The sequence below is a fragment of the Peromyscus maniculatus genome, chromosome 3, assembly GCF_049852395.1.
Source record: "Peromyscus maniculatus bairdii isolate BWxNUB_F1_BW_parent chromosome 3, HU_Pman_BW_mat_3.1, whole genome shotgun sequence".
In the NCBI taxonomy this organism is placed as follows: domain Eukaryota; kingdom Metazoa; phylum Chordata; class Mammalia; order Rodentia; family Cricetidae; genus Peromyscus; species Peromyscus maniculatus.
In genome coordinates this window covers 123185855-123201091 of record NC_134854.1, presented here as the reverse complement: position 1 = coordinate 123201091, position 15237 = coordinate 123185855, and the positions used below count along the sequence as shown (strand labels likewise).

The following is a 15237-nucleotide window of genomic DNA, read 5'->3' as shown; positions in this document are numbered from 1 at the left end:
ATGATGAACCAACATAATTGTTCAGTGTAGACAGGATATTGTCTCCGTGTCTGCCCACAGGTGGCATGGCCGGGAAGGCAGGTCTCAACTCAATATGGCCTCTTCAGAGACCATCATTTTCATTTCTCTCAAAATTCTTCCTTTCTCCAATTTTTTTTTTTCTGTTTTTGTTTTTGGAGACAGGGTCTCTCTGTGTAGCTTTGGAGCCTGTCTTGTAACTCACTCTGTAGACCAGGCTGTTCTCAAACGCACAGAGATCTGCCTGCCTCTGCCTCCCGAGTGCTGGGATTAAAGGCATGTGCCACCACCACCCGGCCTTTCTCCAAATTTTTAATGACTACTTGAAACTAACTCACACTGTAATGAGTGAATGAATTAGTTAATTTTGAGACCGCGTCCATTATGTAGCTTCAACTATCTTAGAATTCACTATGTAGACCAGGCCAGCCTTGAACTCACAAGTGAAGAGCTTGTGTTTACCTCCTGAGGACTAGATTAAAGGTCAGGCACATAGTTGAGATTCAGTAAGTATTGTTGAATGAATGACAACTGTGTACATAAATATGTGTGTGTGTATGTGTGTGTATATATATATATATATATATATACACATAAATATACCTACATATATACATACTTATGGATGTTTTAAATAACAATGAAATCAAAGTTTCCATTTCTCTGATTTGACTTTCAGGTATTTTTCCTTCATTTTATATGTGCAGAGAGTAAAGAACTTTCTGTTTGAAGCTGTGTATGCCTAATCACTCCTTTTAGAGTTGTTGAAAGAATTTAAGTGGAAAGAGTAATATGGGAGCATTAGTTCCATATAATCTGTTCTAGCTTAAAACATAAATACATACTGGAAATTTTCACAAAAAACATGCAGTGGTGTGTATATGTGTGTGGTCAGATATAACCCAGCCCTTGGGTTTGTTTTGTTTTTGTTTTTGTTTTTTCCCCATAAAGGGTTTTATTATGTAGCTCAGGCTGGCTTTTAATTTGCTAGGTAGCTCAGAACAGTCCCAGATGAACTTATGACCCTGCCTCCGCCTCCCCAGGGCTGGGACTATGTGTGTGTAGAGGCTGAGAGGGCAACACTGAGCGTCCTCCTCTACCGCTCTCCATCCTGTTTTGGAGACAGTCTCTCACTGAGCCTGGAGCAGGTCAGTGAATCCCTGGGATCTGCCAGTTTCTGCCCTCCCAGCAGCAGTGAGGGAGTTGGGGACCCAAAGTCAAGTCTTCATGCTTGTGCCCACCTTACCCACTGAGCCATCTCCCAGCCCCAATAAACGTTTGTTCTTGGCTCAATAGTGTCCCATCATTTAACTGTTTTGATTTGAGATTTTAAGGTTGTTCATTAAATGATTAGCCTAAAATGGGGTGGTAAAAGTAAACCACAAATGAAGTTTTTATTGTTACTACTACTGTGCCCCTTGTGGAATTACAAATAGCTACACATTCATTCCCAAGGCATGTTGAAGGACAGGCTGCTAGCCATTTTGCAGGGGGTTTCACTAGTGAAGTGGGATCTTCTGATGTGGTCATCTTGGCAGACAAGATTCAGACCACCTCTGCACCAGGCAACTCTAGGACAGCTTTGTTCGGGATGGGCTCCCTAAAATCCTGCCTCATGGAACTTTTGTTTGGTCTTTGATTTCATCATCTCAGCTGTGTTGGCCAACTGTTGGGTCTGCAGCCCATTTTCCACACGGCTTTCGTAACTGGAGGGATCAGGTTTCTCTGGCATGTTCTGTGATAATGACTTTCTCAGATCTTCCATCTGTTCCCATGTTCCCAGTTGCTTCTGCCCCTTATCAGGTGTTGCTATTCTAGCCAGCAACTTACCCTTTCCTTACTGGTATTCCACTGGCCATGGCAACTGTGGTTTAAAGCTGAATGTCTTGGGCAGACGGTGACTCCCCAGAGCACCTGCTCTCTGCCCAAGTTGCTGAAAAGCTAAGAACTGGGTCACAAGGAGCTGCAGGTCTGGAGTAGAATCAAACTGAGTTTTAAAGGCTTCCCTCTCTGTCAACTTGAGAACCAAATCCAGCCAATATTTCTGGGTTAAAGGTTGGGGACTTTATTGTTTTATCTTTAAATCCTCTGCCAGCATTTGAAGATATTGTTAAAGCTTCCCCAAGCATTTTCTAGAACAAGGTGTAGCCCAGGTGGGCCAGAAGCTAGAAGTCTTCCCACTTCCTTCCCCCAAATTCTGGGATTTCTGTGTGCCACTACACCCAACTCTGAAGGTTTTTTAATAAGACTATTCATCCATATGTCTTTCTGCCCATCATGCATCCATCTACCCACCCACCCATCTATCCCCTCCATCTCTCCAAACAGTATTAGGAACTGTTTTCTGTTAACATGCATACGTGTTACTCTAGAAAACCAAAGATCTCAACACTGACCTTATATATCCACGAGGCAAACAACAACCAAACAGCAACAAAACAAAAACCAAGTGAACTGCACACAGCCTGGCTCTGAGGGTCATAGGCTGGGGAAAGCAGGGAGGGGCAGTCAGAGACACAGCAGCCCACCTGGTGAGCTGAGCAGTGAGAAACGCTCACACTGAATTCCTGCAACCAATGCAAAGCTCAGGGGAGTCACCCAAAGGGGCCGTCCTGGAACACTTTGGGAATGCTTCCTACAAATGCAGGAGGAAATGCCTCAGGGAGCAGAGCAAAATAAAGATACTATAGGAGAAGTTGGGCTCCTATGTAGAACCTCAAGTAGAAATGATTAAAATTGCCAGAACAGCCATGTTCTTATTTGCAAAGAGGATATAAATGGGCTCATGCCACAAAGAATTAATGATAGCATCAACCTAAAGGTCCTGCGAGACCTGGTATGTGCAGTGAACAGTGGCTCTTTAGTCACCTACCACCATACATCCCTCTTCGTTGGTATGTCCAAAGATTATTATTTCTTCCACCTCTTCCTCTTCCTCCTTCTCCTTTTCTTCTTCCTTCTTCTCCTCCTCCCCTCCTCCTCCTTTTTGTGTGTGTATAATAAGCATGATCACCTGAGTTCAAATCCCCAGGACCAAGGGGAAAAGGTGGGTATGCTATGCATGCAATTGGATAGAAAGATCCCTGGGGCTTATTGGCCACCAGCTCAGCTCCTGATCAGTGAAAGATGAGAGTTATAGAGCAGGATACCCAATGTCCTTCTCTGTGTGTGTTCTCCACACACATGCATCAGCATGCACACCTGCACACATGCACATACACACACACACACACACACACACACACACACACACACACACACACAAAGGCTCTGTACTATGTATGTCTGTGGGCAAACACACCACAGCATATAGAAATCAGAGAACAGCTTATGGGAGTCAGTTCTCCCTTCTGCTATGGGGGTTGATCTCAGGCCTTTGGGCTCAGGAACAAGCACCTGTACTTGCCCCGCCATTTTGCCATTTCCTTTGTATTTTTTAATTCTCTTGTGCCATTCCAGCTCCTTTATGGTTGTTTTTGTGACATATCTTCTTCTGTCCTTTAAGATCTATCCTTCCTGTCTATTTAAACTTCCTGCAGGTGACACATGAGTAGACCATATTTATCAACTAAGGACAACTTGTAAGAATTGATTCTCTCCATATATCATGTGAATCCCAGGAACTAAATTCAGGTCACGAGGCTTGGTGGCAAGTAAGCCATCTCACTGGCTCCATCTCTGCCTTTTGATTTTATTGTTTTCTCCATTTACATTTAGTGTTATGTGTATAAGGAATTTATGCAAACCATTTTGCTTTTCATTTTTTAAAAATAATTTAGTCATTTTTATTTTGCGTGCATTGATGTTTTGCCTGAATGTATGAGTGAGGGTGTCAGGTCTTGGAATTACAGCCTGCCATGTGGGTGCTGGGAATGGAACCCAGGTCCTCTGGAAGAGCAGTCAGTGCTCTTAACTGCTGAGCTATCTATCTCTCCAGCTCCCTCTTTTCATTTTTTTTTATATTGAGAATTTTCCAATATAGAATGTTAATTTTTTTTCAATATTTTTAGAGTTCAATGGGACACAAATTGCCCCACAATCTGATTCACTGAGGTTTTGAGGCCAAGAGTGTTAAGCTCATCCGGACACTAACAGGGTACTATTTAGTTATTATTGGAGGGGTACTTCTGTTTGCATATGGAGGTTCTAGCGCAACTCTGAGGTGTCAGTTCTCTCCTTCCTTCTGTGGGGTTCCAAGAATCAGACTCAGGTTGCCAGACTTTGTCAGCAGACACTTACAAACATCTCCCCTTACCTAAGAAAGCTGCTGGGGCTGAAGAGATGGCTCAGCAGTTAAGAGCACTGGCTGTTCTTCCAGAGGTCCTGAGTTCAATTCCCAGCAACCACATGGTGGCTTACAACCATCTATAATCAGATCTGGTGCCCTCTTCTGGCCTGCAGGTGTATATGCAGACAGAACACTATAAATAAATAAATCTTGAAAAAAAAAGAAAAAGAAAGCTGCTGTTTTTGTTGCTTGTGGAATTTAGCTTCTTTAAGACAATAACTGTAAATGTAAGAGATGCTGATGGCTTGGCCCCTCCCTTTGTCTTGAGAAACTTGAACTGAGTTTCCATCACAGTGGGCTAGAAGGGGAGGGGAGAAGTGTGTCATGCAGTCTTCTTATCAAGTTTTATTAATTTTATTAAACAACTATTTACCCCCAGATAATTTAGACAGTTATCTAGAAAACAACGTCCACCAGTTCTGCTTGCTTCACTAGGATGCAATTTCCCAGAGTTCCCCATTCCACCATTTTGGATGTCACTGCCTTGGAGATATATATATATATATATATATATATATATATATATATATATATATATATATATATATATATATATATAGTCTCTTTACGTAGCCCTGGCTGTCCTGGAATTTTCTATGTAAACCATGCTGGCCTTGGACCCACAGAAATCCACCTGCCTCTGCCTCCCAAGTGTTGAGTGGCAAGTTCTTTAGATGCTGCCATTATTAAGCTTGTAGAATTAGGAATGCAGGGGTCTTGAGCAATCTTTAGGCTCACCAAATGAGGCTTGCAAAGACCTAGAGACAACAGATGAGTCCTGATGATATCGTGTGAGCCCCTGGATCTAGCTATGCTTAGAATTAGCCCTTTCATCTGGCCTTCTCTGGCAAACCAATCAAGTAATTCTTTCTTTGTTTAGCAAAAGCAATAGCTATATTTTTTTTTATGGCTGTGATAAAATACCGTGATCAAAACCAACTTATGAAAGAAGGAGTTGATTTTGGCTTATAGTTCCAGAGAGATAAGCGTCTATCCATGGCAGGGACACATTGCAGCAAGAAGCAGCCATGGCAGCAGGAGCAGGAAGCTGAGAGCTCATTTCCTCGATCAAAGCAGAAAGCAGAATGAACAGGAAGTGGGGAAAGATTAGAAAGACTCAAAACCCGCCCACAGTGACATACTTCCTCCAGCAAGGCCCTGCCACTTAACCCTCCCTAAATAGTGCCACCAAGTGTTCAAATATATGAGCCAATGGGGGGGGGGCACTTCTCACTCAAACTATTACAGCAGAGCTAGGTATCTCCCACATGTAACCAAGAGTTAGAATTAATATTCTGACTGTCAAATCTTTAGTACTATGCAAATAAATGATAATACCGTAGAAAGTTTCTTCACGGTTTGTTCACATTTCACATGACCATTTTGCTAGTGAGGCTCATGTCAGAGCTTCTGTGGCCTCTGGTTGCTTGGTAAGATTGCAAACATCACCCAAGGTGAATCCAATGTCCCTCTTAGTGAGGGTATTTAATATATTCTTACACATTTGTCAATGTGTGTTCATAGCCATAGGACTGGTTCCCAGGGTGTCTCAATGTTAATTGCTAATGCTGAGGTGTGACATCAGGAATAACAGAGGTCTGACCATAAGTTTAAAAAGTTCAAACAAATCTAATAAGACACCCTTTCCCATTAGCCTACAACTAACTCATTAGAATGCCCGTAACCACATAGATTCCTACATATTGGAACCAGTTACAGGCCCTTTAGCAAGCTATAAATGGAAAATGGAAATGTGATATGCCCTCCAATGTGATGTAGAAAACACAGGTAATGTAAGACTTGTGTTTATTTGGAATATTTTTAAAATGAGGCAAGTTACTGGGTGGTTTGGAGGCAGACTGCGCTCAGGATAAATTGCAGACAGGTCCGAGAGCAATTTCATCCTAACTCCTGCCATGAATGCAGATGCTTGCGGCAAGCAATGGCAGTATGAACTGAAGTTCCCTGCAAAACCCACATCTGTGCTAAAGATTCTGCAGACCGAGGGAGTGATTAGAGCCTCTAGTTGTGGAGAGTTGGAACACTGTATCAGAGTCATTATCTTGGGTCACCATGAACACCCTTAATTGCTATTCATCACCCACCTCTGTATCTGGCCTAACAGCCCTTTGAATATCAGGTAAAATCTTTGGCATGCTTAACTCGTCTATAACTAGCTTCCACGAATCCAAAGCAAAGAATATTACCAGGTAGCATCTGAAACCCACCACAGAGACTTCCCTGCTGTATGTACTGTAACCTGTCACCTGTCTGCTTGATGTTCCCACCTTGCTCTAGGGCTGCATTTTGTTATGTGACTATAAAAATTTGTTTAACTGCTTCCACACCATTCAGAGCATCCTGAGTTCAGGGGGCATCGTCACAAATAGTTCACTCAGGATAAACTATCTCTTATTCCCTTTGGAGTAAGAGCTGCATTTTGCCTTGATACGGCACCGCCAGTAAAGACATCAGATGTTGTTATAACTATATCAACTAAAACTCAGTGAAATCCTTTCTCCCTATGTAAAATCTGAATAGCACGTTCCTACCACACTAGGTACTAGTTGCCAATCAAGTTTCTGAACAGCTTGCCCTTCAGTTACCTCTGCTCTATCCTAAATACTACTAGGATTCCCACACACCTCTATTCTTGATGAGAGAGGCCTTTGAGATCCAATGGGCCCAGTGGGTAGTGAAATGTGCAGCTCTTAAAGAATGCCACAGCCTCCCATTAACTGGGGGGAAAAGATGATGTGCATTCATTCAATCAAGTGTGTAGATGAATTTCTAAATGCTCTTATTAAATAAAAACAGTGGAGCCAGATATAGGGGTTAAAGCCTGAGAGAGATCAGAGGAATAGGAACAGCCACAGCTAACCTTACCCCACCAACTCTGCAGCTTTCAAATGCGAGTGACTTCCTGTCTACCCACGCCTATATGCCTTGCTGTTCTGCCATCTGATTTGCTCTCTCTGTCCAGCTACATCACTTCCTCTTCCTGCCCAGCTCTGTCACTTCCTGTCTGTCTGTACAGACCTCCATGGTTAACTAGTGTTGGAATTTCAGGCATGTGCCACCACACTTGGCTGTGTTTCCAGTGTGGCCTTGAACTCACAGAGATCCAGACAGATCCCTGCTTGCCAAGTGATAGGATTAAAGGTGTGTGCTAACATTGCATGACTTTTGTGTTGACTTATAATAGCTTGGTTTTTCCTCTGATCTCTAGGCAAGTTTTATTTATTAGAGCACAAATAAAATATCACCACATTTAGCACAAATAAAATATCACCACACAACTGTTTTTGAAGAATGAAGGGCTTCCTGATTTTTACTAAATTTGATTTCTTTGTAGTTGGCATATTATTTGGGCTACTTTACGTTACTGAATTGCCTAAAAGAAAGATATATGTTAGAGAACTTAGTCAAGTCACCTGTAGTGTAGTTTCACCGATAACAGTCCTACACCTTGGACCATTACCCTCAGAAGTAGAAAAGTAAATTGATCTCTTAGGACTTAATAACCCAAGCATTGGTGAAATTTGAATTTTTCTAATAGTCCATCAGAATCTGAAAGACTTGGAATACAAAAACCTTTGCTCTGATGGTAAAATATTAGTTGAGGGCTAGGGGAAAGGCTCAGGGTAAAAGTCCTTGTTGTACAAGAGTAAGAACTTGAGGACCCACATAAAAAGCTAGGTGTGGCCATGCGCACACTGGAGACAGGAGGGTCCTGGCGTCCAGCCAAGCTCCAAGTTGAGAGGCAGACCCTGTTACAGGGAATAAGGCCGAGTAATAAAGCAGGGCACACAATAATGTTGTCTTATGACCTCCACACCCAGGCAGGTACCAGCATGTACACCTACACACAAACACACACTCACACACACACACACACACACACACAGAGAGAGAGAGAGAGAGAGAGAGAGAGAGAGAGAGAGAGAAATATACACTATTTAAAAAAAAGGTCTCTACTGAGTGTCTTGGGGGAGATGCTAACTGTATTAGTTATGTTTCTCATGGTTGTGACTAAACACCCAATGAAAGCAACTGAAAGAAGGAAGGGTTAGCTTTGGCTCACAGTTTGAGGAGATGCAGTCCATGGTGGTGAGAAAGCCATGGCAGCAAGAAGCTCAAAACAAAGGGTCACACCGCATCTACAGTCAGGAAGCAGAGAACAGGCAGAATGTGGAGCCAGGCTGAAAACCCACCAGGTCCACCCCCTGTCCTCACTGCCTCTAGCACAGATCCACCCACTAGCTCCATGACCTTCGAAAATAGCATGTTCAGCCGGAGACCAAGAGTCTAAACACATAAGACTATGGGGGCCATTTCATCCAAACCGAGGCACTGATGGTGTTAAAGATGGCTAAATCTACAGTTCTCCCCTAGTGAGACATCTGCTAGGATGCTTGCATTACAGGGTCCATTTTCCATGTGCAGCCTTAGCAGATTTACTTTATGGGGGGGGTTACATGGGAAATATGATTTTGACTTTCAAACTACCCCGAAGATCCATATAGCTCAACAATGCTCCCCAAAGCCATGCTCATAATCTGCCATTATGCTGTAGGACTTGGGAGAAGTTAAATGTCCTGTCAACCACAATCTCTCTTTATTATTTTTAAGAAGGGCTGCTTTCCATTACTAGAAGCAGATAAGCAACACTAACACCCATTTGTCATTCAAAACAGACAGCTCACTTAGCTGGAGTGAATCATACTCATCCTGTAGAGAGCTTGGTTTTTGTTGTTGTTTTAATAGGGTCATAAAATCACAATTCAAGGGCAAGGAAAATTCAAATGTGTTTCCATTGAGTTGCTCAAATCTTGGGTAGGTTTGGGAGACAATTTCCTAACAGTATCTTTGGCTTTCTAATACACCCTTTTACCTTAAATAGAGACATCATTTCTCACCTCAAATGGTAATTGCTGTGCACTTCACCATTCTAGAGATTTTAGCTCCACTTTTAAGCAGTCATTCCTTACCCAGGTTTTCATACAAATAACTCATCTCACAAGATGTAGACAGGTCTGCATGTGGTAGAAACATGTCATTTAATTAAGTGGTACCAGAGGCTGTTGAGGTGGCTTAGTACTTAAAAGTGTAGACTGCTCTGTGGAGGACCTGAGCTCAGTTCCCAGCACCCATGTCAGGTGGCTCCCTGCTGCCTGTCACTCCAGCTCCCGGGGATCCAATGTCCTCTTCTAGCCTCTGTGGGCACTTGCAAACATGTGGTATATACATACACAAATTAAAAAAATACATTTTTAAAAAGATTTATTTATTTATTATGTATACAGTGTTTGTATGTATGACTGCACACCAGAAGAGGGCACCAGATCTCATTATAGATGGTTGTGAGCCACCATGTGGTTGCTGGGAATTGAACTTGGGACCTCTGGAAGAGCAGTCAGTGCTTTTAACCTCTGAGCCATCTCTCCAGCCCCCCAAAAATAAATTTTTAAAAAATAAAATAAGTGGCAATCCTAGGCAGCAGACTAGTAGCAGCCATCCACCCAAGCCATGCCCTTCTCACTGATTTCTATGTTGGGAATGCTAAATTCACCATTTAGAGTTTCCAAACCAACAGATGGGGAAGCACACCCACCTTGGACCGCCCTAGACACTTCAAAATCAAACACCATGCCACTTCTTTACCCAATTGTTGGTCCTGAGGTTTTCCTCCTCTCTAAACAATCTCACCATCCATTTCTTAGATTGAGCTATATGAGAAATGTGTGGTCTGAATGATTAGATATTGACAATTTTAACTGAATCACCCCAAACCTGGCTGAAATCCTTTTTACCTTTCCCAACCCCCCATTTCAACTCCAATAAGAGCTGGGAAATCCATTTGTCAAGTGGGTCTCAAATCCATCACAAATGTTTGTCCTCATCAAAACACAAACCAGGCCATCCAGTTTCCATACTCGATCATGCAATGGTTTCCCACTGCCTTTAAACAGAGAGCAGGCATCTGTGTCATGGGATTTTCAGAGCTTGCAGTTCCAGCCCTGCTGGTATCTTCGACCCCATCTCTCTCACTGTTCTAGTTCTATGGACCTTTATTTTGGGAAACATGCCTCTTCCCAGATCAGGGCCTCTGCACACACTAGTGTCTTGCCTGGACGCTCTCAAGCTCGCGCTCGCTCTCCTCACTCTCCTTGCTCTCGCTCTCTGGACTCCTAAATCTTTGTCATCCAGTAACCTTACTTCATTTGCATCTTGCCACAAATGGTCTCTAAGATCTCTTCCAGGATACAGTGGGATTGTATATGACATATATCCATGGTGCTTTTTCTCTGCCTTGGTCCCAGTTAGACTTAAGATCTAGGGAGCAAGACCATGGTCAATGTCTATGGAAGGCATAGCTCCCTAAGATACTAAGGCTGTATGTAATTCAGAGCTCAATTCCCTCCCAGTTCAATGCCTCAGTTTTGATGTATTCAAGGCCTTTCATATTCCCTCTATTGCTTTTTCTTCTTCCAATGTCCTCTTCTAGCCTCTGCCAGGGCCTAGTGCATGGTAGGCAAATGCTCTCACTGAGCTATAGCCCCAGCCTACACTAAAGATTTTTTTAAAAAACAAAACAAAAATATTCAGTTAAAAAATTCAAAACTGAAAGACTAAACCAGACTCTGAACCCTTTATGAATTTCTGGGTACATCTAGTAGTGGTTATTGTTGTTTGAGAAATGCCAACAGAAGCTAGCACTGACCAAGTTCTATGAGCCATGCACAAGGGGGAAACTGAGGCTGAGGTTCACAAGCTAGTAAATAGTGAAGCCACAGTCCCACAGTCCTTTGTCTAAGGCATGCTTTGGTTGCTCTCAGACCCAAATCTTGAGGGAAGAGCCTTCTAGATCCTCTGTCTGCAGACAGCAGGCTGAGAGTATCAGCGCTAGAACTGAGGGGGGCACTTTTATTCCCCCGCAGTAAGGGTCTCTAACACACCTCAGGTGATTTCACTGTTTTCAAGCTGCAGGTTGTTAACAACAGGGTTCCTACCGGAAGGAAGAGTCTCTGGGCAGCACAGGGCTTGAATAATTTCTTCCATTCCTGAGGGTTTCCAACAGAAAACGTGATGGGGTAGATTCTGTGCTCAAACTTCTTTGTGTATGAGTCAGGCCACTGGCGCAACTGCAAAACACGGGGAGACAGAAGGGTTAGGGTCAGACATCGGCTACACGGAGACCATCTGAGGGGACTCTGGCTGGCACAATGGAAATCATCCAGGTAATTCACAGAGCGAGTCTAGCTCCACCACTGCTCCTACTGGTCACTAAGTGAAAAACTATTTTCCTATAACGTCGCTAGGGTTGAAAATGAATAATGTTTGCTCTTGGCAGGGGAGCTGGGAGACTGGTCCACAAACAGATGTGGATAAAATGCCAAGAGGGCAATTCAGAACAATTCAGAAGCTGGTTAACAAGATCCCGAAGACAGAAGTACAAGGGCGCTCATCACAATGTAGTTTGTGGTAATTAAACCTGGAGAGAATCTAAATGTCGATTTAAAAGGAACTGGGAAAATAAAAATTATGATAGACTTATACAATGGAATAATGTAGAATAAAGAAGACCTGTATGTTTTGATGTGATATATGCAAAAACTATTATGTGGTCCAGTGCAGTGGTGCATGCCTGTAATCCAAGAATTAGAGAGATTGAGGTAAGAGGAACACAAGATTGAGGCTAGCCTGGGCTATGTGAGATCCAGTCTCAAAAAAATTCTAATACGGCTCCGTCTAATAGCAAAAATACATGCATCTTTATTTCAAGATTTACTTTTACGTGAATTTTTTGCCTGCAAGTATGTATGCACACTGCATGTATGTGTACCCTGTGTGTGCCTATTGCCTGTGGAGACCAGATGAGGGCATTGGATCCCCTGGAACTGGAGTGACAGTGTGAGCCACCCAATGTGGGTGCTGGGAACTGAACCCAAGTCCTTTGCAAAAGCAGAAAGAGCTCTTAACTCTTAACCCCCATGTGCCTGTCTTTTATACATGGAGAAAAATCTAACAGACAGCATCCTAAAAGTGGGCACCTTTACAGGTGGTGCTTATGGGTCTCATTTCCTGTTGATATTTCTATATTCTTCAGAACTTTCATAGTGAATATGTTTTCTTTGCATATGTTAATTTTCTTAAGATGTATTCATTTTATGTATGTCTTTTTTTTTTTTTTTGGTTTTTCGAGACAGGGTTTCTCTGTGTAGCTTTGCGCCTTTCCTGGAACTCACTTGGTAGCCCAGGCTGGCCTCGGTGGCGCACGCCTTTAATCCCAGCACTCGGGAGGCAGAGCCAGGCGGATCTCTGTGAGTTCATTTTATGTATGTCTTAGCGAGTGTTCTATTACTGTGAAGAGACACCATGACCTCAGCAACTCTTATAAAGGAAAACATTTAATTGGGGCTGGCTTAGGGTTTCAGAGGTGTAGCCCATTATCTTCAAGCAGACACGGTGCTGGAAAAGGATCTGAGAGTCGTACATCTTGATCGGCAGGCAGCAGAAGCAACTGTATAGCAGAGGCTACACTGGGCACAGCCTGACACTTCCTCCAACAAGGCCACGCCCACTCCAACAAAGCCACACCTCCTAATAGTGCCACCCCTATGGGGGCCATTTTCTTTCAAGCTACCACAATGTGTATGTATGTGTGGTTTTCCTGCACATACTTATGCTGGGAACTGAACCACATGCATGCCTGGTGACTGGAGAAGGCAGAAGAGGTCATCATTCCCCTGGAACCAGAGTTACAGATGACTGTGTGTGTGCAATGTGAATGAGAACTGGATTCAACTCTTAACTGCTGAACCATCTCTTCAGCCTCTGAATCTGTTAATTTTAAGGAAAAATTTCAAAATAGACCTTTTGTTTGTTTGTTTGTTTCTTTCTTTCTTTTTCTTTTTTCTTTTTTTTTTTGGTTTTTCAAGACAGGGTTTCTGTTTAGTTCTGGCTGTCCCCCTCCCACCCCCTCCTCTTACCCCCAGCCCACCCCCCATTCCCACCTCCTCCAGGGCAAAGCCTCCCCCGAGGACTGCCATCAACCTGGTAGACTCAGTCCAGGCAGGTCCAGTCCCTTCCTCCCAGACTGAGCCAAGTGTACCTGCATAAACTCCAGGTTTCAAACAGCCATCTCATGCAATGAGCACAGGACTTGGTCCCACTGCCTAGATGCCTCCCAAACTGATCAAGCCAATCAACTGTCTCACCTATTCAGAGGGCCTGATCCAGTTGGGGACCCCTCAGCCTTTGGTTCATAGTTCATGTGTTTCCATTCATTTGGCTACTTTTTTTTTCAATAATTGAGTAAAACCAAAATCTATTATAAGCTACAGTCGTCCTAGAGACCTCCATGCTATATATATAACCTGCATGGTTCTATGGGTTGTGGTCTGATTGTTCTTTATTTTATATCTAGAATCCACTTATGAGTGAGTACATACCATGACTGTCTTTCTGGGTTTGGGTTACCTCACTCAGGATGATTTTTTTTCTAGTTCCATCCATTTGCCTGCAAATTTCATGCTTTCATTGTTTTTCTCTGCTGAGTAGTACTCCATTGTGTATATGTACCACATTTTTTTTTCATCCATTCTTCTGTTGATGGATGTTTCCAGGTTCTGGCTATTACAAATAGTACTACTGTGAACATAGATGAGCATGTATCTTTATGGTATGAATCAGCATTCCTTGGGTATATGCCCAAGAGTGGTGTGGCTGGATCTTGAGGTAGTTTGATTCCTAATTTTCTGAGAAACCTCCATACTGAGTTCCACAGTGGTTGTACAAGTTTGCACTCCCACCAACAGTGGAGGAGTGTTCCCTTTGCTCCACATCCTCTCCAACATTGACTGTCATTGGTGTTTTTGATCGTAGCCATTCTGACAGGTGTAAGGTGGTATCTCAGAGTCGTTTTTGATTTGCATTTCTCTGATGATTAAGGATGTTGAGCATTTCTTTAAATGTCTTTCAGCCATTTGTGTTTCTTGTTTTGTGAATTCTCTGTTTAGCTCTTTAGCCCATTTTTTAATTGGACTGTTCAGTATTTTGATGTCTAGTTTCTTGAGTTCTTTATATACTGTGGAGATCAATCCTCTGTCAGATGTGGGGTTGGTGAAGATCTTTTCCCATTCTATTGGCTGTCTTTTTGTCTTATTGACTGTGTCTTTTGCCCTGAGCACTACTGTGGGGGTTGGGTCTTTTTAATTTGTGATTCACAAATCTATTGGCTATTTGTTTAAAATGTACACATCATTTTTATAAACATAAGCTTTTAGAAATATTGGGAGTACTTGACAATTTCTGAGTGACAGCTGACAGTATCTTACATTTGATTAATGATGGGCATTGACCCATCTGAACCCACACCAGCGTTAATACCACAATCAAGTTCACTGGTTCAGGGGAACTACCACCCCCATAAACACACAGTGCAACAGTACCGACCACTTAGCAAGCACAGGCACACATGCTGGGCACACACTGAGCCCTAACTCAGCCCTCCAAGAATGTGGGGATCCCCTTTATCAGTATCTAATCTCTCTTTCCCAATCCATGCCTTCAGTGAGAGCAGCCTCAGTCCATGGACATTTGTTACAGTGCACATTTAAATCTATTTCTACCAAGTTCAAAGCTACACTTGGACTTTTTTGCTTTCATTCCCATTTTCAGTCTTTTTTTAAAAATGATTTTCTTTCTTTCCCATCTCCATATTCTGTATACCATGTCCTTTTTTTAGTGCTTCTCTTCAAAATGTTATCATCCATATGAAGTCAGATGCTAATTGTCATCATACTCCTGACTTACAGGAGACTCATGGAATGTTTAACTATGGTTCAGGTGATATATTTCTGTCTGATTTTTAACATTCACTCTACAACTTAGGTAGTACTCATTTAATCACTCATCTTTCACTGTGC

General features: G+C 42.7%; 1 protein-coding gene across 1 annotated transcript in view; it reads right to left on the bottom strand.

The window, feature by feature from the left end:
* The window catches only part of Gxylt2 (glucoside xylosyltransferase 2), a 94623-nt gene that overhangs the window by 43492 nt on the left and 35894 nt on the right, over window positions 1-15237 (bottom strand). Inside the window, exon 3 of the mRNA XM_076567466.1 lies at window positions 11320-11451. Within this exon, the coding sequence (XP_076423581.1) occupies window positions 11320-11451 (132 nt within the window). The remainder of the gene's footprint in view (window positions 1-11319; window positions 11452-15237) is intronic.